At 41.2% G+C, this 27,041-nt stretch overlaps 1 protein-coding gene and 1 long non-coding RNA gene across 2 annotated transcripts; one reads left to right on the top strand and one right to left on the bottom strand.

Moving 5' to 3' along the window:
• LOC147817120 (uncharacterized) lies at positions 1–5,882 on the bottom strand. The gene is made up of 3 exons (XR_015436619.1): positions 5,687–5,882; positions 4,284–4,621; positions 1–1,777 (listed from the first exon to the last, which is right to left on the bottom strand). It is a non-coding gene; the product is annotated as an uncharacterized LOC147817120 (long non-coding RNA).
• LOC111648233 (ATP-binding cassette sub-family C member 5) lies at positions 1,771–26,561 on the top strand. Its single transcript, XM_023398065.2, has 29 exons — positions 1,771–1,932; positions 3,725–3,913; positions 4,421–4,576; positions 8,034–8,181; positions 9,479–9,712; positions 10,058–10,231; positions 10,977–11,124; positions 12,304–12,452; positions 12,729–12,836; positions 13,539–13,886; positions 13,999–14,070; positions 14,249–14,373; positions 14,467–14,539; positions 14,687–14,890; positions 15,051–15,176; positions 15,496–15,607; positions 15,748–15,932; positions 16,326–16,472; positions 17,455–17,584; positions 17,961–18,114; positions 20,331–20,459; positions 20,634–20,820; positions 21,726–21,815; positions 22,258–22,450; positions 22,567–22,726; positions 23,492–23,570; positions 23,679–23,792; positions 24,179–24,343; positions 25,233–26,561. Exons 2-29 carry the CDS (start codon positions 3,735–3,737, stop codon positions 25,323–25,325), a joined length of 4,182 nt encoding a protein of 1,393 aa, XP_023253833.1. The 5' UTR covers positions 1,771–1,932; positions 3,725–3,734; the 3' UTR covers positions 25,326–26,561.
• The last annotated feature ends 480 nt before the right edge of the window (positions 26,562–27,041 follow it).

Below are 27,041 nucleotides of genomic sequence, written 5' to 3'. Positions count from 1 at the left end.
CTCAGTCGCAAACACCTCCATTTTAATTCCTGTAATGTTCTGAATTATACAGTAAACATCACATTTATATACTGTTTATTTAGACAAATATACGGTAGTTCGGTAATAATTGAGACCCATAATTGCCACTGATATGAAAGATTATAAAATCAATGAATTCATAATGATAAAAAGCATGTTGCACATTCAGAACTCATGGGCATAACCTAACACACACTTATATGCAGTCCTTTTTCCTTTGCCCTGTAACCATGATGCCCTGTCTGCTACAATCAGAAACAAGCAGTGGTGCAAGAAGTTGTCAGATCCTTTGCTTTAAATGTATGAATACTAATACACTACTTATTTAGATTAACTAAAGCTCTGAAATAAATGTAATTCAGTAAAAAGTATAACTTTTCCCTCTGAAATGTAGTTAACTATAAGAGTGGCATGAAAAAATAGATTGTCAAGTAAAGCACAATTAAACTCCAACGTGTACTTAAGTAACCTACAGTACATGAGGGAATGTACTTGGTAACTTTCCATCTGTGAAACAAGTTATTTTGCTTTAGTAAAAACCCTACCACGTCCATTGTTGTGGGGTTGCTACAACAACAACAACAAAAACAACAACAACAATAATAATAATAATAATAAACAAATGTGGGTTATATTCCAGTCTCTACAGACACACAAACAGACTTATATACAGAAAAACATATCCATTATTTAATTTCTAGCAGGTTAGATAACTGTCATTTCTCAGGTCTCCCCCCAAGCTGCTGCTAGAATCTGAGTGGATGAATAAAGTTTCATCTTATCTTAACAAAGACCAAGAAAATTGAACGCATCACACCATCTCTCAGGCCTCTGCACTCGCTTCCAACGCGTCAGAAAATAGAATTTAAAGTACTGCTGCTTGTCTCTAAATCTCTCAGTGACTTAGGACCAAAACACATCTTTTTTTTTTTTTACTATCGACCCTCTCCACCTTTCAGGTTATCAGGTGGAGGGGCTGCTAACTGTGCAAACTACAGAGTGCAAACTAAACATGGAGAAGTAGCATTTAGGTACTGCGTGGAAGAAAACGTCCAAAGGATGATTAGCCTTGAACTTGACCACTTTTAAATTCAGGTCTGCCTTTGAATGAAGCTTAAATACTCATAATGAATACTTTTTGCTCTCATTTCCTGTAATTATATCTCTTCTTTCTTTCTCCACTTTGCACTTTAATGTTTTTATTCTGTTCTTTCCTTTTTTTATATTTCAATGCATTATGTCAAGCCTTGAATAGTCCTTGGATTGTGCTTTAGAATTAAACTTGCTTTGCGTTGCTTTCCCTTACATATGCCTACAGCAGTTGTGTCATGCACCAGAGCACTTGAATGTACATGTACACATACTGAGTACATGCGGACAGAGAAAACATGTTTTAGTAGAAAACAAACCAGTTTCCTACATGTTAAATCATGTCAAAGCTCAAAACGGGTGGCCAATCAGATTTACCGCCACCCCTTCCTTGTTTCGAGCGTTTACTTCCTCGTCATTATTCCCGTTACCATGGTGCTTATTCGAGGGAGCTGCTGCGGTGACTATGCAGCACCGTCACTGGTTGGCGGAGCCGTTATGATGTCAGAGTGACAGCGGGAATTCCTCTCCCTGTAGGGCTCCGTGTGACGATGAACGGGAGTTTCAGACGGTGCTGGGGGGGAGGCAGCACGCACTGAATACACGTGAGCCGCTTCCTGCCTGTGTTTTCATCTGAGCCCCGCTACGCCGCGGAAGAAGAGTCTGTCTGCGTGGTTGTGGAAGAGAAGTTCAGGTTTAATGACAAAACTTATAAAAGAGACACCATGGTCAGCTACATCTTTACCAGCACTTCCTGCTCATAAATACAAGACCTGAGATCTGTACTGCTACCAAGGTGATCCGAACAGGGCCGGCTTGAATGTAAGTGTATTGTCAATGAAAGCTTCACTCAGCTAATATCAGTGATTTTAGCTATTACTAATACGACACGCCACTACAACACAGTCGCTGCTGGTAGTAATTGTAGTAGCTCAGTGTACAATTGTTTAAGTGAACTAACCAGGCAATAGTTTGTAATAGTTTGAAGTTTTGGGCAAAAGGTGGTAGCCTATTTGTCACTTAAAGTGATAAACATGTAAGACAGAAGTGGTGGGAAATAAATTAGTAAATATCTTAAGTTCAGTGACCTTCACAAAACTGGTCTGCTTACAGAGGCAGTATTAATTCTCTTTTTTAGAAACACATGTCAGATAACATGTCAGGGTCAGCTGTACCTTTGACATTGCATTTGCTAATGTGCTCATCATTCTTTGTGTACCATCACTGTACTTATTAACTTTTTATGGCCTCATTTTCAGTTTTGCTTTCTTGTGTCTCTGTGCTGTATCAGTTGGTGGATCAGCTTTTTTCTGTGAGTCTACAACAAACACAAACAGTGACCTGCTGTTAGTTTTCTGTTTGTGTGTGTCAAGTGCAAACCTAACTAACAGGTTAAGTTACAATTGTAGGTATCTATGTTTAGTTTGATTTATTTGATTTAGTTCCTGGAGATTCACACACAGCACAGGGATACAAAGTTCATGACTGTCATGAATGGCGAGCGGCCCTTCTATAAAGAAAGATCTGTAAAGTTCACAGCCATATGACAAACTTCACGTGATATAGGGACTGAGAACCGCAGAGGGAAACACAAAACATCTTTTCATGTTTTTTCTCAACCCCAGTTTAGTTCGCATTGCACTTTTACATTGACAGTGACTACTTGTTTCTCACATTCTCTTATGTGACTGTTCATGCACCCACTGGGCCATTTGTATTGAATCTCATCATTGACCGCTTCCATGGGCGCTCAATCTACACCCCAAACCGAGTTGGGTTGACCTTGTAATGGAGCTTTGCTATTGAAGGGATCAGTGACAGTGTACGGACATACTGTCAGCTCAGATGTCTGCTCCCAAGCTCCTGGGGCTGCTGGCAGGTCGTCTTTAAATAGATAAGCACTTTAGTTGTATGCCAGAGAGGGGCTGTGACCTGTGAGCAAGGTGATTTCTCAAATCTATCTGCGTCTCAGAGGGTGATTCAGCAAAAGACTGCTCCTCTATAATAGTTCTCTGGGTTAGAGGACGACTGAGCAGGCAGATTACAGTGTTTTATTCATGTGCTTCCCACTGAGAGGTTAGCATAAATGTCAGGTTGGGAGTATTTTTTTAGACAAAAATAAACTATTATCACACCATTCTAACAGATTGTTACCACTGTGTGAAGATGTTGTTCGGTGTTTTCAATAGAGCTGAAGTGATTAGTGATCAGTCATGATTTAGTCAATCAACAAAAAAAAGAATTGGCAACAATTATGTATTTTTCAAGCAAAAATGTAAACGTTCCTGCTGCTGAAATGTGAAGATTTGCTTGTCTATTATAAAAGTAAAATGAAAATCTTTGGGTTTTGGAGCATTGGTTGGACAAAATGAGCAATTTGAAGGTCAGATCTCTGATGTAATCAGATGTAATCAGATCTCAGAGCTCTTTAATAAGCTAATAACAGGCCGATATTTCATTGTTGTTAAAAACTAGACATGACTGAGGTAGGGGGGATTTGTCTGTAGCGGCATTACAAAGTACCAATGGGTAAATATCTGTAGTTGTTTTCAGGCTGTTATCATGTATCATAAATGTGTTTTTGATTAATGTGGCTTTGCTCTTCTCTACCCAGAGGGTCTGCCATGTTCCCTGATGCCCTCGAAGCAGCCGGGCGGGTGGAGGGCCTGCCACTATCCTCCCCACAACCGTCACCAGAGCTGGAGGAAGAGGAATCAGAGGCATCGGTGGAGAGGGGGCCAAAGAGACGAGGACGCTACCGCAAAAGCCTGCAGCTTTTAAAGCCCTTCAGGATAACTCACAAGTAAACAAAATTGTATTTAAGTTCATGTGGTGTCTCTATGACTGTAAACCATATAAAGGCAGACATAAGAACAGACAGACAGTTTTAGGCTGGCACCTTGACAGACAGATACACATTTAAAGACACACATAGACACAAAAAGTTCACATTTGTTGTGTTTGCTGCCTGCCTCATGAGCTGACTGTTAGGGAGTAGCAGGAGGCCATGATAAGGGATGGGAACTTATCCCCAGCGACAGACAGCACCGTGTTTGAACATATGCTGGCTGATAAACTACCCCTGAACTTTTTTTTTTTTTTTTTTTGCTGCTCTCTCAGATTTCTGTGAAGAGCGTGCAAATTACTGTTCAAATACTGCAGGCATGATTCACCTTTCGTCGACTCTGGCGAGCAAAGGCGCCGCTTCTCTCTCAGTGGCCGATGTGGGCCTGCTCCCCCAACATAGCACCTCTGTGTGCCTGCACTTTTAGACATCTCACTCATTTCCACGTCTTCTTCTCTATTCCAGGCACCAGCACCCAGTCGATAATGCTGGCCTCTTCTCATTTATGACTCTGCACTGGCTCTCCCCACTGGCACTGAAGGCTTACAAGGCGTCCAGCTTGTCTATAGATGATGTGTGGGGACTGTCTTGCCACGAAGCCTCTGAAATCAACTGCCAAAGGTGAGGTAACCGTGGCACTGCTGAGGTTTGCTTGATAAAAGTGACCTGCAGTGTTAAGAAAAGTCTATTTGATGCTGACACTCAGGATTCCTAGAAAACTATAGTTTAGGTGAGACATGACATGAAAAGGGTTTGTCTGAATGTGAGGTTGTACCACATAGGGGGTAATTTGTGAGTGGTTAGATTTGGGTTTTTTTTCATAATGTGTTTGACACATCGGATGCAACCATCATGGAGACTAAAAGGTATTTTTGTGAGTGGGTCCTCAAGGCTACAATATGCTGTAGTGCCCCTATTGATCCCACATACCGCATTTTGTGCATTGTCTACCCTGTTGCCACCAAGTTCCCATTAAAGGTTCATTCTGGTGATGCTCCATATTTTCTTATATTGTCAACAAATCCCATGTAAAGACCAAAACCAACAATGATTTGATTCCAATTACAACTATTGCTCTGTGCCTCGGAGCTCCATCGTTGTCCAAAAATCTATTAAAAACACATCAGTAAGCCTCACTGTCGCCCTGGCTGACACATTCCTTCATTCTGCACTGTAGCTTATTTTGGGTTGATCCCATGTACAGCATACGGCTGTCATACATCACACATATCAAATCAGTAAACAGTAAAAGTGCACTGTTTACTCTTGTTTGAGTAATGTTTGCTGAAAGCTGCAGGGCCCAGCTGTTTTTAGAAAATGACTTATTATTAGCGGGGCAGTGGGCATGAGGCTGAGAACCACAGACAGAAGTCAAGAGATGAGAGATGGACTCATGTTGGTTTTGGTCTTTCTGTGAAATATGTTGACATGCACAGACTGCTCATGGCATCTTCATTTAGATGTTCAGACACCTGGAGATCAGCTAGCACTCATTTGCTGGAATACTACCTTGTCCTAGGGTTTCTGTTTGTCACTTTGTTTGCATCAACTCAATTGAACTCAACTTTTTATTTAGGATTAGTACAATGTAAGATAAATGAATAAAAACAAGATTTTAGCACATGATACCTCTAAAACACAGGGTCTCAAGATTAGCTGACAACCGCAGGACCTGATCTAGTTGATATTGTCCAAAAGTAGTGCAAATTTAGAAAATATCACATTACTTACATGTAGTGAACCTGGGACTTCTTTGGGCCCTGCGCAGTTGCCTGCATTGGCTGGTTGGTAAATTGGCGATACAGAGAAAGGTGAAAAAGTTATGTTTCAAGTACCCAGTGGAGCCTGGTTGTATCAGGGCATACTCATGTGAACTGATCTACGCAATGTGACTTCGCTCTCACACGGTAGGGTGCCTGAGATTGTTTTCCTTTTCCAAACAAATATTGAGAAACCCTTCCCTGCTCTTTATGTGAACAAGATGAATGTGGTGATAAACCTGGTCAAACACACCAGACAGCAACAGGAACAACAGGTTTGAACTCCAAGGTTGCATTCACAGTATATCCAGAATGATAATTACCAATGATGAGCATGCGATTCCCTTCCACGTAAACAACTGTTTAGGATTGTGTATGTTTGTACATGTGTTCAGGCTTTGCAGTGAGACTTAACTAATGAACGTTCAGTCTTTCGACCAACGTAGGAACATTGTGGCGGGATGGGAGGCTGCTAAGAATAGCAGGGATTAGAGATTACAGCGACAGTTAGTGCCTGACTTGGGTGGTTATGTCATTAACTCCTCTACCTGCGATGCACTGTGTCTCCCTGTCACATTCATTAGCTGTCACTGACTGGAGCACAGCTGGAGCAGACCATGAGATAAGAGTCACTGTTTGCCTGCCAAACCACGGCTTGAGAAATACGTTGTAGTAACGTACTAATTCTATGAATGAACAATAAGCTTATTAGGGGGCATTTAGTGGGGGCATTTAGTGTTAACTGAAACTGAAAAGAAAACCGGTGCTTTTCCCATTACTCACATACTGCCAAGTCATGGGGCCATTACTCAGCAATATAGAAGGGGAGACTATTTGAGGAAATTTGCTCTTGTGTCTGGTGACAACTGTGTGGGTTGTAAATAACTTGTTCTGTTTAAAGGCTGTGGCTCCGGGCTTACGGGTTAGTGTTTCTGCCGCTTTGTGTGTGTATAAGAGCACATAGAAGTGAAGGAGCAAAGGAGCACAGAGCTATCACATTGGCGTGGCTGGGAGATGGTATGCATGAGGGCTTTATTTTGTGTTTACATAGCAAGAACAGTTATGCAACCCTGATGCAAAGCAAAGATGGTGGCGAGAGGGGGAATGGGAAGAGCACCCTGGGAGAGTTAACACTTGTTGGTGCTCAGTGAGGTGCGAACCTTGAACGCAGTGTCCTGGCCAACGCGCTCTTGGAACATCAGCTTCGCTTGCCATCTGGCAAACTGAGCCGATGGCTGTTAGGAGCATTTCAGTCATGTTTAAAAGCACATCACTCCTCCTTTGGATCCCACGCTGTTGCCCTGGTGTTCTCATTTCCATTAGGTTTGCTATTGTATGAGTTTTGAATCTTATTGTTATTTTCCATTTGATTTATGCATAGTTAATTACATGTCCTCTTTTCTTCCCTTTGGAACTTATGTACATGATAAACACATATAAAGACACATAGTGTACTAATATTAACCTTTATTTAGGTACAAGTTAATGTATATTTTTGCTGTTCTTTCAGTGCATTGTCCACTTTTCCTTGCTTTGTCCATTGATTGGATTAATGTTATTCACATAGAAGTTGACTTGCCACTGACTCAAGCTGTGCTCTATCCAGCTATTGGGGTGCAGTTAATTGTAATTTCTTAGATTCAACGCCATCTGACTTCAAGTAGTAATTACCAGGCTGTGTGAGAGGCTAATTGGTTTAATGTTCTTTCTATCTCTGATACGTTTTTAATAAAGTCATTAGGACGTAAATTACTTTCTGCAGCTGCTATGCTGCTGCTTTATTGCGTCATTAGCCATGATGCATTTGGCCAACAAGATATTTTACCCTCTTCAATGGGCATTATGCAGCGATAAAAGTGCATTAACACATCTTTAACATATTTGGTATAACCTTTCTCAGTCTAATTATGTGATGCATCATACATGGTATATTGTAGGTCACCTTTACATTATTATCATTCCAGCTGCTTTCAATTTATTTTGTAGTTTCAACTGCAATGATTGCCTGACAGACTGTTTATATCCCCCACTGTGCTTTCGGACAGTCTGATTAATTGGAAGTGCACCTTTACTTTTTTTATTCAACTTATTTTTAGGAAAAATAACATTACCGGGAGAGTTTCCTTTTCACTTAAGATTATTGCGCCGTTAAAAAATGCCAATTTTTACATACTATTTTTTGGTACTATAATAGCACTGAGCATAGCACTCATGCATGAAAAAGTGAGAAAATTAGTTTGACCAAATGTTCTTGACTTAAGTTCACTAATGGGTTTGGTTGAGTTATGTCATTCTGAGCTCATGGTTTCTCGTTCCAGGCTCGAATTTTTGTGGCACGACGAGCTAAAAAGACGAGGGCGAGAGGGGGCATCCCTGACAAGAGTCTTCTGGAGGTTCTGCCAAACTCGCATGCTGGTGGCCATCTTTTCCCTCCTCCTCACAATGGTGGCAGGCTTCGTTGGGCCCGTGAGTACTGTCCAAATCCTTCTTTGCCTTTATATTCCGCTGATTCGGCTAATATGCCTTTCAGCATGGTCGCTGGCTTGCAGTCCCAAGTCCCGGTGTATTTTCTGAAAATCACTTTATCCCGTTTCACGCTGGTCTGGAAATTGAAATGAAAACATACTGGGAGATTACAAAGCCTCAGATAGTGAAACCCGTATTAATACCATAGATTAGCTGGTTTGTACCCAGTCATGCTTTGGTCCAGAAATTTTTTTTCTTATCTGCCACACTTTTGGCTTTAGACGTCCCTCCAAAACATGCTCAGAGATTAACATCAACAAAGCGCAGATATTGTTAAACATTCCTTATCATGATTTTTAAGTAATTACCATAAAGGGTAATTAATCTTGGAGTTCTCAGTTTCTTAGTCGACCCCATTGTTCCACATGGTGTAAGCTGTTTATTTTGGTGTCGTGTTATGTGTACACTATGTGCCTGCTACTACCCACAACTAATAGCATTAACCGGATTTAACTCTTACACAATGACGCATTTGTCTCACATTCCTGTCTGATTTATTGACTACACTTGCTGACAAAGCAGTGTTGTAGATATTCTCTCTTCAGTTGATCCGTTTACAGTCTTATTTAAGTCATGACAGAATATTCTTGATCTTTTTTTTGTCATCTCAATCAGGCCTTTAAATTACTGTCTGTCTGAGCAACCATTCTTTCCATTTTTTATGCTTATTTTACTCACATGGTCTCTGATATTAGATTAGATTATATTAGATTAATTTTATTAATCCCACAACTGGGAAATTCATTTACCACAGCAGAAAAATAAACATCTATAGAATAAACATCTATGGAAACATACATCAAAAATACACCAAATATACACTAATAAATACAATATACACAAGATATGTACATGAAAAAGTTCAAGTTTGCACATGGTCAGGAAGAGCAGGAGTTGTGGAGTCTGACAGCTGCTGGAATGAAGGACCTGCGGAACCTCTCTTTCTTACAGCGAGGATGTAAAAGTTGATATAAAGTGTTATCTTCCATCCTCTCCCTCTCATCCTTTTGTTCTCATTTATCTGCTCCCTGCCCTGCTTATCTCTGTCTATGGCATTTCCTCAATTGTACCCTCTTTTTCATCTCCTTGTTTTTATCCTTTTTCTTCTGTCCCATTTTTATCTCTTCCATGTTCCTGATTTTTGTCTGTGTTATTTTATGCTCATATTTGTTCTGTTACTATTTCTGTTTCTGTTTCCTTTACCCACTTTGTACCTTTCCTAACCTTTTGTTCCCAGGCGCTACTAGTTCGAGCTCTGCTGGAGTATTCCCAGAGTGTAGAGACCTGCGTGCCGTACGGCCTATCTCTGGTGGCTGGGATCTTCCTCATGGAACTCATTCGCTCCTGGTCTCTGGCGCTCATGTGGGCCGTCAACTACCGCACTGCAGCACGCCTCCGTGGGGCAGCTCTTACTTTTGCCTTCCACAAAATCCTCCGCCTGCGCAGCACCAAAGACATCGGGCCAGGCGTGGTAGGTGGCATAACCCTGGAGGGGACTCATCTCCAAATTAACTAAATCATCCCTCACTGCAGGGCACCACATGCAGATGATTGAGATGGATTTAATTTCTGCTCTTACAACATTCCTGCTTAGATCTCAATAAATCCCACAGCCTGAGGGAGGGGAGGCCGTCTAAGATTAGTCATTACACAGCTTAAGAGGAATCATTGTCCAACAAGTAAACGTAGGAATAAGGGCAAAACTATTTGTAAAAACTGCTTTTATAGTCTTATTGGCAAGGTTGCAGTATGAGAAGGTTTAGCTCATTGAAGACTTTTAATAGTTTGTAATATATATCACTGTCTCTCTACCTAGTTGATCAACATCTGCTCCAGTGACGGCCAGCGCCTGTATGAAGCTGTGTCAGTGGGCTGCCTCCTGGCCGGTGGGCCCATAGTGGGAATACTGGGTCTGTCCTACACTGCAATTTTCCTGGGCCCTACTGCTCTGGTGGGGTCGGCCATTTTCATCATCTTCTATCCTACCATGGTACGACTTCAGCTAGAACATCTGAGACTGAGAGACAACGGATGAAAATCCCAGTCTGTTCGAGGCTGGAGGCTTTTGTCGAATGCCATCATCATCATGCCAGTACAGACAGCATGAGATGACATACAGCATACATTTATTACAGGCACAGAAGTTATAATAAATTGATAACACCACACACACACGCACACACACACACACACACACACACACACACACACACACACACACAAACAACAGTGTCAGTGTGTTGTTAACAACAGAGCAGTTTCATTGTAGATGTTTATACAAATTTACACCAAGTAACAATCACACTCAATATAGCAGTGACCTGCTATCTCATTATAGAAATTTTACCAAAGGGTAATGACTAGATACATGGCTTTCTTGTCTACCCATCAGTTCCTGAGCTAGAACTTTTAATAATGTGATTAGTAGAAGACACAGGTACTCATCACTTTAAAATCATTAATTGAGGCTGTTGTAGAACTCATCGAGCACTTTTTAAAAGCATCATAACTCGTTGGCTATCAATCTCCTGTCAACTTTGTAGCTGTTATTTCCAAATTACACTCATTCTAAGCTGAAGCCTGACAGCCGGAGACCCTGGTATTGATGTGAAAAGCATTTATCACTCTAGTCCCCCGGGCAGGTCTGCACAGCTAATGTGATTGTGTCTGCTTTCATTTCCTCCCCTGCCACTTATTTTCTCTTGTCATCATTTCCTTTATTCCTGTCTGGACAGATGCTTGCATCGAGGCTGACGGCGTATTTCCGTAAGAAGTGTGTGGCGGTGACTGACCGGCGTGTGAGACTGATGAACGAGATCTTGGGCTGCATAAAGTTCATCAAGATGTATTGTTGGGAAGATGCCTTTGCACAGAATATTCACAGTGAGTGGCTGTCATGTTGCCCAATGACTCAGCGATATCCTGATACACTGCTCATTTCCTGTTTGTGGTCAGGACCAGATATTTTTTAGAAATGCAAACTTCATGCTGTTTAGTGCTTTTATTAGGCTTTTTATTCCCAACTCACTCTGAATAAAAGGTCACCTCATTTGAACACCTGTCGTAGTCACAAATTAGTGACTAAATAGTCAGTTAATCACCTGAAATTAGACTTATCCTCTTAGTGAACTGGCAAGATAACCCTGACCCTAAATCCATTTTCATTAGGTTGCTCTTTTTAAGTCTTCCCCTGTGCCATCATCTATAATCAAGGCCAGTTTGAATCCCTTGGCTTCAAGGTTAATTTGCAAGGTGTCTGGGGCCTTATGATATCTTGAATGACTGTCAAGGCAGCTCTACTCATCCATGAATTAGCGATGGCCTTTTCTCATGAGGCCCTTGCTGTAGGTTGTGGATAAGGATCATTTTCCCCTTTTAATCATGCTCCAAATTAGCCAGGTGGGGCTCGTTTTCGCTGCCGTCCTGTGATTACTTATTATAATGATAATTAATTGGCATTCAACTGAATGGCCAATGAGTCTAAAGAGTTACAATGTCATTCCCTTCACTTACTATTGTTGTTAAATGGATGATCACAGCGTTTTTGTCTGGAGCGTGTGACTTTTGCTTTATAATCCACGCAGAAACACACATAGCATCCAAAGGGAATCCCATGGGAAATAACATGTACCAGGAGGAGGGAGCTCTTATATTTCACACACACACACAGAGTGCTGCTGGGGCTGAATTAAAGATGCTTTTTGTTCCAGTGTTTGCACCCAGTGAAGTAGGTTAACAAAGCAGCTAGCGTGTGCATTTGTGAGATACAAACATGAAGGGGGGGGGGGGCAGGATTTGGGCATTAGACTTGGACAGTTATCAAGGTTCAGCAGGTTTTGAAGCCCCTTTCATACCATGTATGGATGTGAGGCCCTTCTCCTCCCTCTTGTATCTATTTCTGTCTACTCGCTCTATGTTGGTTAGGGACTCTTATGGTGTTGTTGACTGAATGTTCACTGAAGAACCTTTTGGGAGTCACTCAACCCTTACTTTTTTTTCTCTCTCCCTTTCTTCTCCTCGCTGCCTTTTTTATCCCTTCTCTGTTTCTTATCTATTCAACAGAAGTGCGATCTGAAGAGAGGGGGATACTGGAGAGAGCTGGGATTGTCCAGAGCCTCACAGTGGGCGTTGCTCCCATCGTAGTTGTGATAGCTAGTGTGTGCACTTTCACTCTACACATGGCTTTAGGCTACGACCTTACTGCAGCTGAGGTATTTTTTATAGTCACCATATCATCTCTGTTTACATTTGGGTTTCACCTGTCTCTACTGGAGATAGCTGAGTTTACAACTGTTTTTAAAGTTAATGTGACCGCAGATTGTCTCCATCTCTGATGAGAATTTACAGATTTTTGTGCGTCTTAAAGTGTTTCATGCATTCCTGGTTGTGTATTGAACTGGAAATAATTTAAGTAACTTTTACAGGTGTAGCCCCTCGAAAATCAATTAAGCTAATAACTTTCTCTATCTCTACACACCCTGCCACAGGCTTTCACTGTGGTTGCAGTTTTCAACTCCATGACCTTTGCCCTTAAAGTCACACCATTGGCTGTGAGGTCACTGTCGGAGGGTGCTGTGGCAGTCAAAAGATTTCAGGTGAGAAATATAGACAGCCACACCTGTCACAGAGCTATGTTTTACCTAGCACAACATTTATTTACCCAGCTGTGTTAATGCCATTTGACAGTTTTCATTATTTTTTTGACACACAAAAGGGATTTTACAATCCTAACAAAGTTAAAACACTGTAACATCTCACTTTGCAAATTGAACATACACTGTATAAAGGTCAAGAGACTAAAATAACCTAGAGAATGTGTATACAGTATGTCACTGGGTGCTGCTCGGAGCCAACATAAAATTGCTCTTGTTGATGCTAAAAACGCAGCCGCCCACACCGCATACTGACATTTTCGACATATTTTATTCCAAACACATGGTAAAAGTCACATGTTAGTGAGAGATGGTTTCACAGAAGCAGCTAGGGTTAAATAAGCAAGCACTTCTGCCAAGGACGCACCAAAAGGCTTGAGGTATTCTGTGATTGATGCATACGCAGTGCATAATAAAGTAACGATGTACTCAGAGGCAGGTGGAACTAAGTATCCTGGTATTATCACTGAGCACAGCAGTGTCACACATCTCATGACATAGCACAACCTCATGTATGGTAAACCACATGCTTGTTCATAAGAAAAACAGAACTCTGTTGCAAGCGCAAATTTGTTTTTGTGCCATCACAATGTGTGGTCAACACTCAGTGTTACAGAAAGTAACCCACTGTGTCTGTCTCCTCAGAGGCTCTTCATGATGGATGACAGAGAGGTCGTTTTGGTCAAATTGGAAGATCCGAACAATGCGGTAGAATTTCAAGATGCCACACTGGCTTGGGAAAAGGCACGTGCTCCAGCTGCAAAACCTCCTCCCCCTAAGAAGCGAGGAGGGATGAAGCGTGTGCTGCGCAGGGAGAAGCTTAGCCTGTACATTTCCACAGAGGACGGCAAAGGAAACAAGGAGGGTCCCAATGCACAGAGTCTCCTCACAAACATGGAGCAGGAGAGTCCACAAAGCACCATCTCCTCTACTCAAAGCATACGACCTCCACTGCACAAGACGCTGCACCGCATTGACCTGCGTGTTAAGAAGGTAACAGCACAAACACATAAAGTGGCTTAAGGACGTTTTTAACTAAACACTTGGACAAACATTTGCCTGCTTCATGTATTTCCCACAATGCCACTGTTTCTTCCCTTTTTAGGGTTCACTGGTTGGGATCTGCGGAGGGGTTGGGAGCGGAAAGAGCTCTCTTCTGTCTGCTCTGCTGGGACAGGTGAGATTCAACTGGATGTTTAACTAGATTGAGAAGTTTCCTCCTCAGACAGACACATACATGAATAACAGCACCAAGGATAGATTTAGTCTTTTTGAAGCTTTCATTCTCACACAATGCAACATTTTGGAACATTTTGTGCTTTTTCTGCTTCCAACCATCAGTTTTTGTCTTGCAGATGACGCTGTTAGAGGGTAATGTAGCAGCCGGTGGTGGTTTTGCTTATGTGTCCCAACAAGCGTGGATCCTCAATGACTCACTCAAGGAGAACATCCTGTTTGGAAACGAGTATGAACAAGACAAGTAAGATCAACCAGTGTATAATGGTGTTCTAAAGAACAAAATCTATAAAGGCTGAGATTTATCCCTAATTTTATATATTTGTTCCTTCATCAGATATAATGCCGTCCTGGAAGCCTGCTGTCTTCTACCAGATCTTGCAGAGCTCCCATTCAGAGACATGACAGAGGTATCAGTAGAAATCGTTTTTTTTTAGTTCTGCATACTTTCTTTTCTGAAATGACATACACAGGAGTTTCAGTTAATGCAATACAAATTTAGTGCAGCCACAACTAGAGGATAGTTTTTTGAGTTTTGTTTTACTTTCTCTTTCCAGATCGGAGAGAGAGGTGCCAACCTGAGTGGAGGGCAGCGTCAGAGAGTGAGCCTGGCTCGTGCCCTCTACAGTGAGCGCCCCATCCTTCTGCTGGATGACCCTCTCAGTGCTGTAGATGCTTGTGTGGGTTCCCATATCTTCTATAAAGCTATCAAGGGGGCTGCCAAAGGCAAGACTGTGCTTTTTGTAACACACCAGCTGCAGGTAAGGGACTGAATTTTAATGATATCAAATTTTCCCTCATAATGTGTAATTCTTTGTTTCGATTAGCTGATTACAGTTTGAAACTCTAAATGTCCAACTTGTCTGCAACATTAAATTTTTGCTATTCTGCCTTTGTTTTTCATATTTTCATTCTTTTTAGTATCTGTCTGAGTGTGATGACGTTATTCTGATGAAGGACGGGCAGATTGCCGAGCATGGCACCCATGCGCAGCTAATGGCTAAAGAGCGTGACTATGCCACCCTATTCAGCAGCATGCAACAGGAGGTAAGGCCAGGGGCACTTGAGGCACCAAGCCAGCTCTTTTGAATAAGGCATCTTTGCCCCCACAACACAATAACATTGAACATTACAAGCTGAATAATTCATAAGCCCAGAAAGGCAGGCCCAGTGGCTGGGAAATGTTAATGCATACAAGGCCCTTCATTATTTATGCGTGCATTGATTTACTGGTGAGCAGCTAAAGACCCTGTCAACAATATCTCTGTTTAAATGACTTGCAGGGCTTTGTTGTTACGGCTCATTTGATTTGTGGCAGTGGCATGTTTCAAAACTCACTTTCTTCTCTTACCTTCGTGTCTTTTAGAATCTGGTGAAAGAGAATTTAAAAAACAAACAGCAGAGGGCAGGTGCAGACAAGGCTGACAGTGGTGTTGTTGTCACCAAGGTTGAACCAAAGGTGGAAAGAAAGGAAGGAGGTGAGAGACTCTGCCACTTTTCATTCTCCAAATATAGAATGAATGCTAAATGTTTTTTTTCCTGCCAGAATGTCTCACAAGTAACTTTTTTCTTTGTTTTTCCACTTTCTCTCTCACTTAATTTCTTGCATCTCATTTAGGGCAACTGATGAAAGCTGAAGAGAAGGGCTCTGGTGCAGTCGCCTGGTCTGTGTATGGTGCCTACATCAAAGCAGCAGGAGGTCCAATCATCTTCATCATCAACATCTTCTTCTTCCTCTCCACCACAGGCAGCATAGCCTTCAGTAACTGGTGGCTGAGCCACTGGATCCGACAGGGTAGTGGGGTGAGTTTGGAGCTTTATTATAATAGACGGCTCCTTTTAGTGTGTATTTGGCCCCCAAAAGAAAAATAACTACTATGCTTCAGTGAATTGTGGCAGCTGACTGAGCATTAATCTGAATGTGCATGATTAAAAAAGTAACAGCACCGCGGTAAACTTAATTAAAAACAAGCACGAGCAATGAAGAAACAGATGTGCAGTAAAGCAGGCAGTGGCTGCCATTGAGAAATGTGCTTAGAATAGTAAACATCATTGAACTGACTGATTTTTCATGTACTTTTTGTATGCCAACGTGGGCTTTTCTCAATTTCATTAGAAGCAAAATTCCTATGTGGGGAAAAAAATTGATTTTTTTCTCAGTCTTTCTCAGTAATTTGTTGCTCCATCTGCCCTCAGAACACATCATTAATCTTGGTGAATGAAACGATGGCAAGCAACAGTATGAGACTCAACCCTCACATTCAGTACTATTCAACTATTTACGTTGTCACCATGGGAGCTGCTTTATTGCTGAAGACAGTGAGAGGGCTGGTGTTTGTGAAGGTAAGCCGTCCCCCACCTTTTTCCTCAGAGACTCCCCAGCTTTGTGTCCCATGCTCTGTCTTCTTGAACACTGATGAGCTTTAAAGTGATAGTGGTGTTTGAAAGGAATATGGAAAGTTAATGTTTATATATATATGGACTTTGCAGTTAAGCAGTGCTCCTCCTTAATTGTCTTTATTGTCATTCATTCATGCTCTCATGGTTCCAGTGCTATAATTGAAAACGCCTGTGGGCAAATCCATTTATCTGTCCACTACCACGTCTCACAGATTTACAATAGCTAAATGTGTGTGTTTGTGTGTTTGTGAGTGCACGAGAGACAAAGAGGCAGAAAGAAAAGAAGGATGTGATTGTGCGTACGTGAGTGCGTGCGTGGGTGCGTGCATGTGTGTGTGTTCGTGCGTGCGTGCATGTCAGTGCCCCTTCGGGTGTGCGTCCTCTTTTTCAATCTAACCCATCATGACACTGCATTGCAGAGGTCGGGTCCCCACGTTAATGTGTGCCACTTGAAATTGCTAATTTTTCAAAGATGGCTAATCTTTTTTTACCCCTAGCTGTGATGAGATCTTTGGGAGTGTTGAATATTCCATTAATAGAATTAATTTGTTCTCTGCTGCCACATGTAATTTCTGTCCAATTGGTGAAATGTCTCTTGCACATTAGGTCATGACCTTTATGTCAGCCTCCCAGAAGCTTATTATAAATGAAGATTTGACAGCGTGCCTCGTGCGAGGGGGGGGGTGGACCCACCACTGTGCACATGCTTAGCATATGGTGAGGTAGTGTTTGTAACTCTGCGGGCAAGATATTTGTGCCACTGTATTTATCCATTGTGTGTTTGTGTTTCAGGCTGAGCACATCGACTGTTTCCCTCCAACTGTCTGTTTATCCAAGCCTTGACTGTTTCCCTATGTTTCTTAAAGTTGTTTGTTTACACGTGTCAGGTCTCATGTTCAAACACGGCTCTTGTTTGTGTTGACAGTGCACAGTGAAGGCTGCCTCCGTGCTCCACGACAAGCTGTTCCTCCGCCTCCTTCTCAGCCCCATGCATTTTTTTGATACAACACCTCTGGGTCGTATCCTGACCCGCTTCTCCAGGGACATGGATGAGGGTGAGGCTTGATTTGTCTTGACTGTGAACCTTTCCCCCCAAGAGAGCTCTCAGTCAGTTAAGTCACCCGGCTTGACAAGGTGTTGTGCCAAGACACAGTGTGGTTTGACATGGAGTATTTTCCCAAGTGATTGGCTGTTTGTTATCCACTTCATTGGTGTCTTTGCTTGACATTTGTGGGTTATTGTTTTTTTGTGGATGGTTGGTTTAGTTTCTAAACACAATATTTTTGAGTATTGTGTTGTGTTTTTGCCGATGTTACCTGCATATCTTCTCTTTCTCTTTCATACTTAAATAAATAAACACGGCACAAAAACACTAAGAGAGACTCAAAGAGAGTGTGTGTGTGTGACATACAATATGCCTCCTCCTCACAGTGGATGTTCGTCTGACCATGCAAGCTGAAATGCTGCTGCAGAACCTGACCCTGGTGCTGTTTTGCTTGGCAATGGTGGGCATCGTCTTCCCCTGGTTCCTGATCTCCAGCCTGCCCCTGGGAGTCTTCCTCTTCATTGTCAACCGTGTCTCCAGGTCAGACTCTCATGGCTTATGTTCTTATCATGGTTCTGGCCTGTCAGCCGCTAGATCTGAAACTTCTTTTAGTTTGTAGTTACTAACTTTGTCTGCCTACTGTTTAGTCCTCAGCAGGTAGCTTACCGTATATTTATCAGCTTTTCTGATGTCGCCCTGCTGCTGCTGCAACAAGCGTTAATGAACGTGATTATACTGATCCAAAGTAATTGCACAGCTAAAAAAACAGAATAATGAGCCAAGAAATATGAGACAATTCTCTGTGAATTTTGTGATTTTTATAATGAAATGTTAATGAGATTATAATGTGCAATTCTTGCTAAATCTATCAGTTGATTCTCCTTTTTAATATTGGATCATTTATTGTTAGTGCAAGTTTTAAGTAAAGAGAAAGGAAATGCAGCATCTCATGCATGTAAAATGCTGTTTGGTAAAAAGTGCTTTCTATATGCTGTAAATGTGACTTTCATGGGTAGTTTGCAATTAGAGCATGGGCTACATTACACTTTTAATTACTGGTCAACAGTATACATGGCAGCACAACCTTTTCTGCTACAGTACGATTATGAATTACGTAATGCAAACTTTTTTTATCAGTAACTGTGACTTCAAAATATGACAGGAGACGGTGAAAGAAGTGCAGTGATAACCCTTATCCGCGAGTGCATAGAGTGTTACTGGTCACTGATTTAATTCTTCACAGCTTCTGTTCTGCTGTGAATGTTGCAGGAGTGCCCTGGATGATCTGGTGACTCTGCTTTAGTCATTATTTATGGTTTTGCAGCAACTGCGCAATAAAGGTGAATCCACCAAGGGGAACAACAGCTCGCTGATATCTTGGGAAATAACCATAATATCTTATTTCCTCTGTCTCATAGATAAAGAGGAACATGACACTCTTATTGTTGTTCTGGTGTAAAATCTGAAAGTACAAAAACAAGCTGTGAGAATGGTATAAATGTCGTTATACAAATAGAATGTAAACATGTATATTAGTGGTAGTAAATATATAAAGATGTGACCGTTTTGATTTGAAAATGTATTTGTCAGTCAAAGCTTTTGGGGGGGGGGGGGGTAATGGCATCTGGTTTGCTTTGGGTTCACTTCTGAACTTTCTCTCTCCTTAAAAATCACAACTTCTCCCCGGGTGTGGATACACATCAATTGTAAACTTGAATTCTTGACTTCTTCATTCAAGTCTGATACCATATTGTCTCTTGATTGAGCGGTTTAATCACAAAATATCTTCATTTATCTTTTAATAGACACTGCAATTGGAATGAATTATATACTTTGAGCATTAACCTCACTTAAAGCAAGCAGAAGAGGTGATCACCAGCTGAAAGGATAGTGATCACCCTTGGCAATGCTGATTTAAAAAAAAAAAAAATGAAATACTGTATCTTACAAAGTCACGACATCGCAGGATATGTATGGCGATTACATCAAACTGGATCTCCCATTGAAATTTCCCACTTCTAAAGCAGCCTTTATTGAATTCTGAAATGAAACTGCCCAGGGCATAAACATGTTTGTCTGGATCACAGCCCCGAAGCGGGGAAGTGTCGTGTTCTTTCCATCTCTCTTCTCAGATTTTATGAGAAAACCAAATGATTCATGGGAGACTGGTAATTCACATGCACCATCCATTCTATCTTGGCATCTAAAAGTAGAAAGACAGCCCACCTTTGTCAATAAACCTCTCTCACTCGCACTGCCTCGTGGATGGCGAGTCTGGTGTCTCTCTGGCTGCATCAGATAGTGGGGAAAACGACCAGGAAGATGGCTGCTGTGTTGTGAACCGACTCCCTCTCTGTCCACTGTGTCATCATTACCTGTCTGCCACACCACTGCGTCATTAGAGCTGATGCATTTTCCATTTCTTCACTCCTCAGTGGTGTTTGAGTATTAAGATGTAATGTCTGTGCTCTCTGTAAGATCTTACAAGTCAGTGTGACGTGCAGGCTTTGATTTTAAAAATACACCAAATCAACTTCATAAAGGCTTGCACTTCAAATTTCATACAAGATTTTAAAATATTCCCCTTTGTACTTACCCTGGCTCAGTGTTTGAGTAAAATGTTCTTCATGATGGTTCCAATAGATTCTAAAAGTTAACCCTTCACATGCTGGAGCCTATTTGCACACACTGAATACAAAGCATTAATTCCTACTTGAAGAAGTTAAAGGTAAAAGATTATCTTTGTCCACTTCCAGGGTTCTGATTCGCGAGCTGAAGCGCCTGGAGAACATCAGCCAATCACCATTCACCTCTCACATCACCAGCAGTCTTCAGGGGCTCTCCACCATCCACGCATATGGAAGAGGGCATGACTTCCTCCAAAGGTGAGTATAATGGTGTCCGTCAGAGATGGAGACCATTAAACTTTAGTTTTTATCTTATCTCTCCTTGTAGTTTTTCAGATATACCAAACCTCATACCACAAAATTTCCCCTCCATGGGAGGATAGAGTTCTTCCCTTTGTTCTGGCTGAAATGGGTTTATCTCTCTTTTATCAGATATCAGGAATTATTGGACACCAACCAGGCCTCCAACTACCTCTTCAGTTGCGCAATGCGTTGGCTGGCTGTGCGCCTGGACCTCATCAGCATCTCTCTTATCACTGCTGTAGCACTTCTTATTGTCTTCATGCACAATCAGATACCTCCAGCCTATGCAGGCCTGGCCATATCATACGCAGTGCAGGTTTGTAAACAAACACACGTAGTGACACAGAGTGAATGGAAACACTGGCAGCAATAGTCTAAAGGTTTTTAAAAAAAAATTGTAGCTTCAAGCCCCAGACTCAATTAGAAATGTCACAAAGTAAAGCCTCTTCTGTTTCTAGCAGCTACCATAAAAGTGCACTTTTTTTTGTTTCAGGTTTACTTCTGGTTCAACATTTGGCATTTATATAATGCAGTTGTTTGTTTGCATTGCCTGTCTTGCTGCCCAACTGTTTGGATGTAAATCTGAGCTAAAGCTCGTTCACACTTCCTTAAACTGCTCCGTAGATAAATAAAACTTAAAGCGAGACTGTGTAACTTATAAATAACACATTCCTCCTCTAACAAAGGAAGTGTTGAATTCATATGCAATAGTAACCACGGTTACTCAGTTCACTACACTCAGAGATTTTGTTGCTACAACCTTACTTGGTCTGATACAGTTAACTGACTTTAAGACTGTTCTTCACTCCTGCCACTGTTACAATAGCTCAACATTTTAGCTGCTAAACTGCTGTTTAGCATTTAGCAGTGGCTTTTGTTCAGCAAAAGTCACATAGTCTTGTTTTAAAGAACCAACATAATATAAACAGAGTCAATCTTACTGGTCCTCAAATGTTTGTTACCTCACTGATTTATTGTTTTTTAAATGCTCAGTGCTTTCATGCATGTCATCATCGACAGAGAATTAAAATCGGTTGGTCAGATGGTGAAGGAGCCATGTCCACAAATCTTTTTATTAGGCTGCACATTTTTTTCAATGTTGTACTGCTCATTCGGGGAAGGGGAGCAGCTCGTGTAAATACCCAGTGTTTCACAGTAATTGGTGTGACAGTGTTAATCATTAACCTTCCACCTCTCTCTCTGCTTTTCTCTCACCTGCAGCTGACTGGCTTGTTTCAGTTTACAGTGAGGCTGCTCACAGAGACTGAAGCTCGGTTTACATCAGTTGAGAGGATCAATCATTATATAAAGGTAAGAGCACTGATTAGTGCAGTGGATTATGTGGCGCTCAGATATACTGTACAAGGTCACATAGACACCGTCTAGAATCACATTATGAGACTCAGTCCAGCTCACTACAACAGAGCTGTTGAATTCAGGTGCAGTTGGCATGTCCAGACATGTGTGTGTGTGTGTGTGTTGTTGTGCACTTGTGACTGTATATGTGTGATAAACACAGCAAGAAGCAAATAGAAACCCAGTGTGAGGTCTTTACACAGCCCAGAGCACATGACAGGGCTTGTTTCACACAACAGCCATCAAACCACAGAGATATGAATATCAACTCAACTTTTTCTTTTCGTTTCAAGTGCAAGCACATGGAGAGAAAATCACTACAAATCAGTTCAGGGGCATGCACCTCCACAGAGATCTAGAGATTAATACCAGATACCATCACTGTTCCTTATCTCAGTGTCTAGAGAGTGAAGCACCCCGACAAAGTCCTGAGGCAGAGGCTCCTGCCCCCTCCTGGCCTCAGCAGGGAAATATCAAATTCCAGAATGTGGAGATGCGTTATCGTGATGATCTGCCGCTGGTGCTTAAGAACCTGTCCTTCACCATCCTGCCTGAAGAGACCATTGGCATTGTGGGACGCACAGGATCAGGTATGAGTGACACTCTCTGTTTCCCAGCCAGCAGCATATTCATTTTACGTTTGCATCTCTGTTCCGACTTGTGCACACATTTGTTCTCACAGTTTCTCTTCTGTGTGTGTTTACAGGGAAGTCCTCTCTGGGTGTTGCTCTGTTCAGACTTGTAGAGCTGACAGGAGGCTCTATTATCATTGACGGGATCAATATCGCACAGATTGGTCTGGATGACCTGCGGAGCAAGCTAGCCATCATTCCTCAAGAGCCTGTGCTCTTCATTGGCAGCGTCAGGTAATCCAATTATAATCACTTCTTTTAACAAGAATTGTAACTACCGTAATTCATTTTTCTGGCTCAAAAAATACATTTTTGACTGATAAGCGGAGCAGAGACAATTTGGCAATTAATGCTCCGCTGGAAAATCCTCAGTGTTAGTACTGCAACGGTGTGGTGTAAATTGGTGTCTGCTATTTGTTTAAATGTTTGCATGTGTGTAATGCTCACTTCCCATACAGTTGGCAACTCCCTACTGCAAACAGGGATGTGCCTTCAGTCAATCTAGCCCTTCAAAGCTGCAGTAATTTTTTTTTTACATCATAAATGGGCCAGGTATATTGTTCATGGCCAGTCTGTCTCTGTGATCCTGTTTACATACATGCCTACATTTCACCATTTGCCTGAAATAAGGCTTTTTGAAGGTTTTTGGGGAATATATTTACTGTGAATGGGTCCAGCTGGTGATCTGAGCTCTGTCTGTTAGTGTTTATGTAAAACCACACGAGGGAAATCACAACAAAAAACAAAAATGGTGCTAAGCAGTAAGACATAAAAGAACAGATGATCCAAATCTAACAGGCAAGACTGATACAAAAACAAAACATCACCTTTGTTTTAATAAAAAAACTTTCAGGTTGCTTTACGGACACCAGTTACCTCAGATGAGAGGTGATCTTGGTCAGATGAAGGTTTATCACTAAACATCTTGTCTTAATGTGAAATTGTCATGATGCTTTATCCAGTTAATGAATATCAGAATTATGGCTTGTCTTCCAATAGGACCAATTTAGACCCATGGGATCAATACTCTGACTCTCAGATATGGGAAGCTCTGGAGAAGACACACATTAAAGAAATGGTAAGTGACAAGATGGTCAAACATTGGCAGATTATGCCAAATGATGCGTCACTTGAATAGAATAAGCCCCTGTAATTTGTCTTCATACCTCTGTGTGACCTTCTGCAGGTGAGCCAGCTGCCTCACTCCCTCCACTCAGAGGTGACAGAGAACGGAGAGAACTTTTCAGTAGGAGAGCGACAGCTACTCTGTGTGGCCAGGGCCCTGCTGAGGAACAGCAAGGTGAAGATTGTATAATACAGCTATTTTTTACTTACATGTGGAACATTGTTCGGCATTCTCCTCAGTTTTTTAATGAAAAAACAGACCGCTCTGTTTCTCACACTGTCCCTGCATGGGATAACACTGCCACCTGGTGGTATGCACCAACACTTGGTACACTGGTACTAGTTCATGCGCCAATTGTTAACAAATTAACAATTGCCGCATGAACTATGAATGAGTAGCATACAGTATTTAGTGTGATGTTTTTTTGTACCAATAATATTCTTTTATATTATACACAGCGAGCACAGGCACCAAGACTTTGTGTGGATAGTGTAATTTGTTTTGTTGTCTTGTCCTCATTATTCTCCCAGTAACACTTGCTCATCTGCTGTGTTTTTCAGGTTCTTATACTGGATGAGGCAACGGCCGCCATCGACACTGAGACAGATCGTCTCATCCAGGAGACCATTCGCTGTGCGTTTGGCAGCTGCACCACCCTCATCATCGCCCATCGCCTCAACACAGTAATGAGCTGCAGCAGGGTCATGGTCCTGGATAATGGTCAGGTGTGTATAAATGCAACATGACTGACTGTGCAATTGCACAATTCAGCCCAGTGGTTGAAATCTATTCTCAAGTTGAAACACCCCTTCTTTGCTGTGTGAATTGGTCTCTTTGAGGCAATGGAGTGGATAAGACGGGGCACATTTTTCTGATATGGTCTTGTTTTCAAGTTGATGATTGATGCGAGTAGTGAACATGAAATGCACACAAATGATTTCAGTCTCTTCACTCTTTAACCTCGTTATAGATAGATATAGATAGTGATAGATGCATCTACCTCTAATTTGTTGCTATGGTGACTATAAAAACCATTCCTCCCTGTATTTTATAATTAGATCGCCCTAAATGGTGTAATACTTACTGCATAATGTCTGCTTACTGCATAAGAAGATATTGGCCACATATTCAGTTTTGATGGTTGGTTGCTTATTTTGCTATGTGTTAACCATAGAGCTGTGACAACTTAGCTTTTAATTCAAGCTTTTAATTTGTTGTATATCATCTCCAATCTTGTTTGTCTGTACTCTACAACATCCAATAATGCAGAAATTGCATAAAAAGTGTCATAGTTTCAACCACGTCAACAACGTCAGCATATGTGTGTCGAGTATCAAGTATCTTTTAGGGATCAGTTAGCATCGGTTTATGTCATTCACCAAAGCATAACGAGGTTGTCTGAGGACAATATTTTCCACACATTAAAATTCTCTTCATCTGCTATCTGCCGGAAATAACTTAAAGATGCAGGAACTTCGGATGTGCAATATTTACTGGCAAAAAATATGGCTTAATAATTTTTTTTCTCCTTAAACAAGTTCATGGAATGAGTGAATTGAATCTTTGATTTTATATGCTGCTGCTTATTTTGTTTCATCCTTTTCATTCTCATAGATTCTGGAGTTTGACAGTCCCGCTGCCTTGCTGGCAGATGAAAACTCAAGATTCAGAGCCATGGTAGAAGCAACAGAAAACCAAAGCAGATAACAGATGCACAAGATGAATTTTGGACATGAGCTGTGGCTTCACAGAATATTCAGTGGTCGCTGAATTGCACAAAACACAATTTTCCCAATCCTGCCATGGTGTGAAAGTGATGTGTTAAGAAATACAGCAGCTTTTGTGATGGGTGCTTCGTGTAACATTGTCTGTTTTATTCCACACCAAAGACCCAGGGACCACATTTATGAAAGACTCATCAAATTTAACTATGCAAAGAAGGACATAACAACTTCCTGTTCTTTGCCGCCGTGTCACAAGAGTTATTTCCTGGAGGCGAAATAATTAACTGCAAGTGAAACAGAGCAATGACTCTGACAATAGCACTTTATTTTTCATGTGGGGACATTGAAGAACATGTGATGCTTCCTTTTCCTCTGGAAGTCAGCTAATCAATGAGACTCCAAATTAGTTTTAGTCATCTTGACCTCGCAAAGCAGGATCTTACTGTTAAGTAAAGAATGGTATAGACCAGACTAACATTTAATATTTATACTTCAAAGCATTATTGATATGATTGCAAGACTTTAGTAATTAGTATTGAATAATCAATACGCTATATCTAAAAAATATTGCCTATTAACCTTTCCTATGAAGCACTGTCTATAATGTTTCACTGTTTGTTTTTAATGTTTGTTGCATCTAGTGAATGTTATAATGCAGTAATTTCAGTAAGTTATTGCAGATGCAATATGTGCCTATAGTTGTTGACATTTTCAGGTCCCATAGTGGAGTTAGCCATGTAAGCATGCTTTTTTAGACTGCATGCAAGTACTGTGTTTTCAAATGAGCTAATTATTCCTCTAAATCCAAATGCTGGAGTTTAAAATCTGCACATTTTACACTTCTTGTAATTTTGTTTTTCTTTTACCAGTAAGGTAACTGGTAGCTCGGTTTGACTGGTGTTGAACAAAGTATGTTATACAGTTGCAGTTTAGGTTTCAAACCATGGTTCAGTATGCTTTTTGCAACAAAGCTGAGACTGATCAACATCAGGATGTTTCTTTTAAATGTTGTGTTTTCACAAAGCTGGGGATTGTAAACCTCTGCCTTATAATCAAGTATGTGCTGAACAATCAGAAGAGTGCAATATGTTTCGATTGCATTGATACAGTTTCAAGATTGCCTTTGTACACTTGAGATTGTTGTATTGCAATATATTTTTTTGTAAATGTTTGAATTTTATTATAAACATTCTTATCCAATAAAGATATTTTTTGTATATGCCGATGTCCAGTTGTCTAATATATTTTAAAGAATTTATAAAGATATGGAGACATTTATAAGCATCATAGACATGTAGCAAAAAGTGGTTTAACATTAGTGTCATCAACTTGTCATAACAGCCCAGCAGCACTGCATGAACATGACACTGACACAAGTACCCCCTCCCTGGCTCATGGGGTTGTTTTAACACCTTTCATATGTGTAACCCAGTTGAGGGTTGAAGTGACATTACCCACAAGTGTTACTGCAAAGCTCAGGCCGCAGGAGCCAGTCACATGCACTTTAAAACATACTGTTTTAGTCCTGAGATCAACGGTAAGTGAAGCAGTGCAAAAGAGAACCACTAAATTGTTGTGAACTGCCTATTTGTGACCATGTTCCTGCAAATTGAAAACCTGACAATGTGCTGCTATCAGCCCATTATTTGTACTGTGTGGAAGGTGATCAGCTGTCGGCAAACAACACAAATTCCTTAAG

The sequence above is a fragment of the Seriola lalandi genome, unplaced genomic scaffold, assembly GCF_002814215.2.
Source record: "Seriola lalandi dorsalis isolate HSWRI2012SDOR001 ecotype SW California unplaced genomic scaffold, Sedor1 jcf7180002054972, whole genome shotgun sequence".
Taxonomy (NCBI): Eukaryota; Metazoa; Chordata; class Actinopteri; order Carangiformes; family Carangidae; genus Seriola; species Seriola lalandi.
Note: the sequence above shows the minus strand (reverse complement) of the source record. Positions and strands in the feature narration are given on the sequence as shown.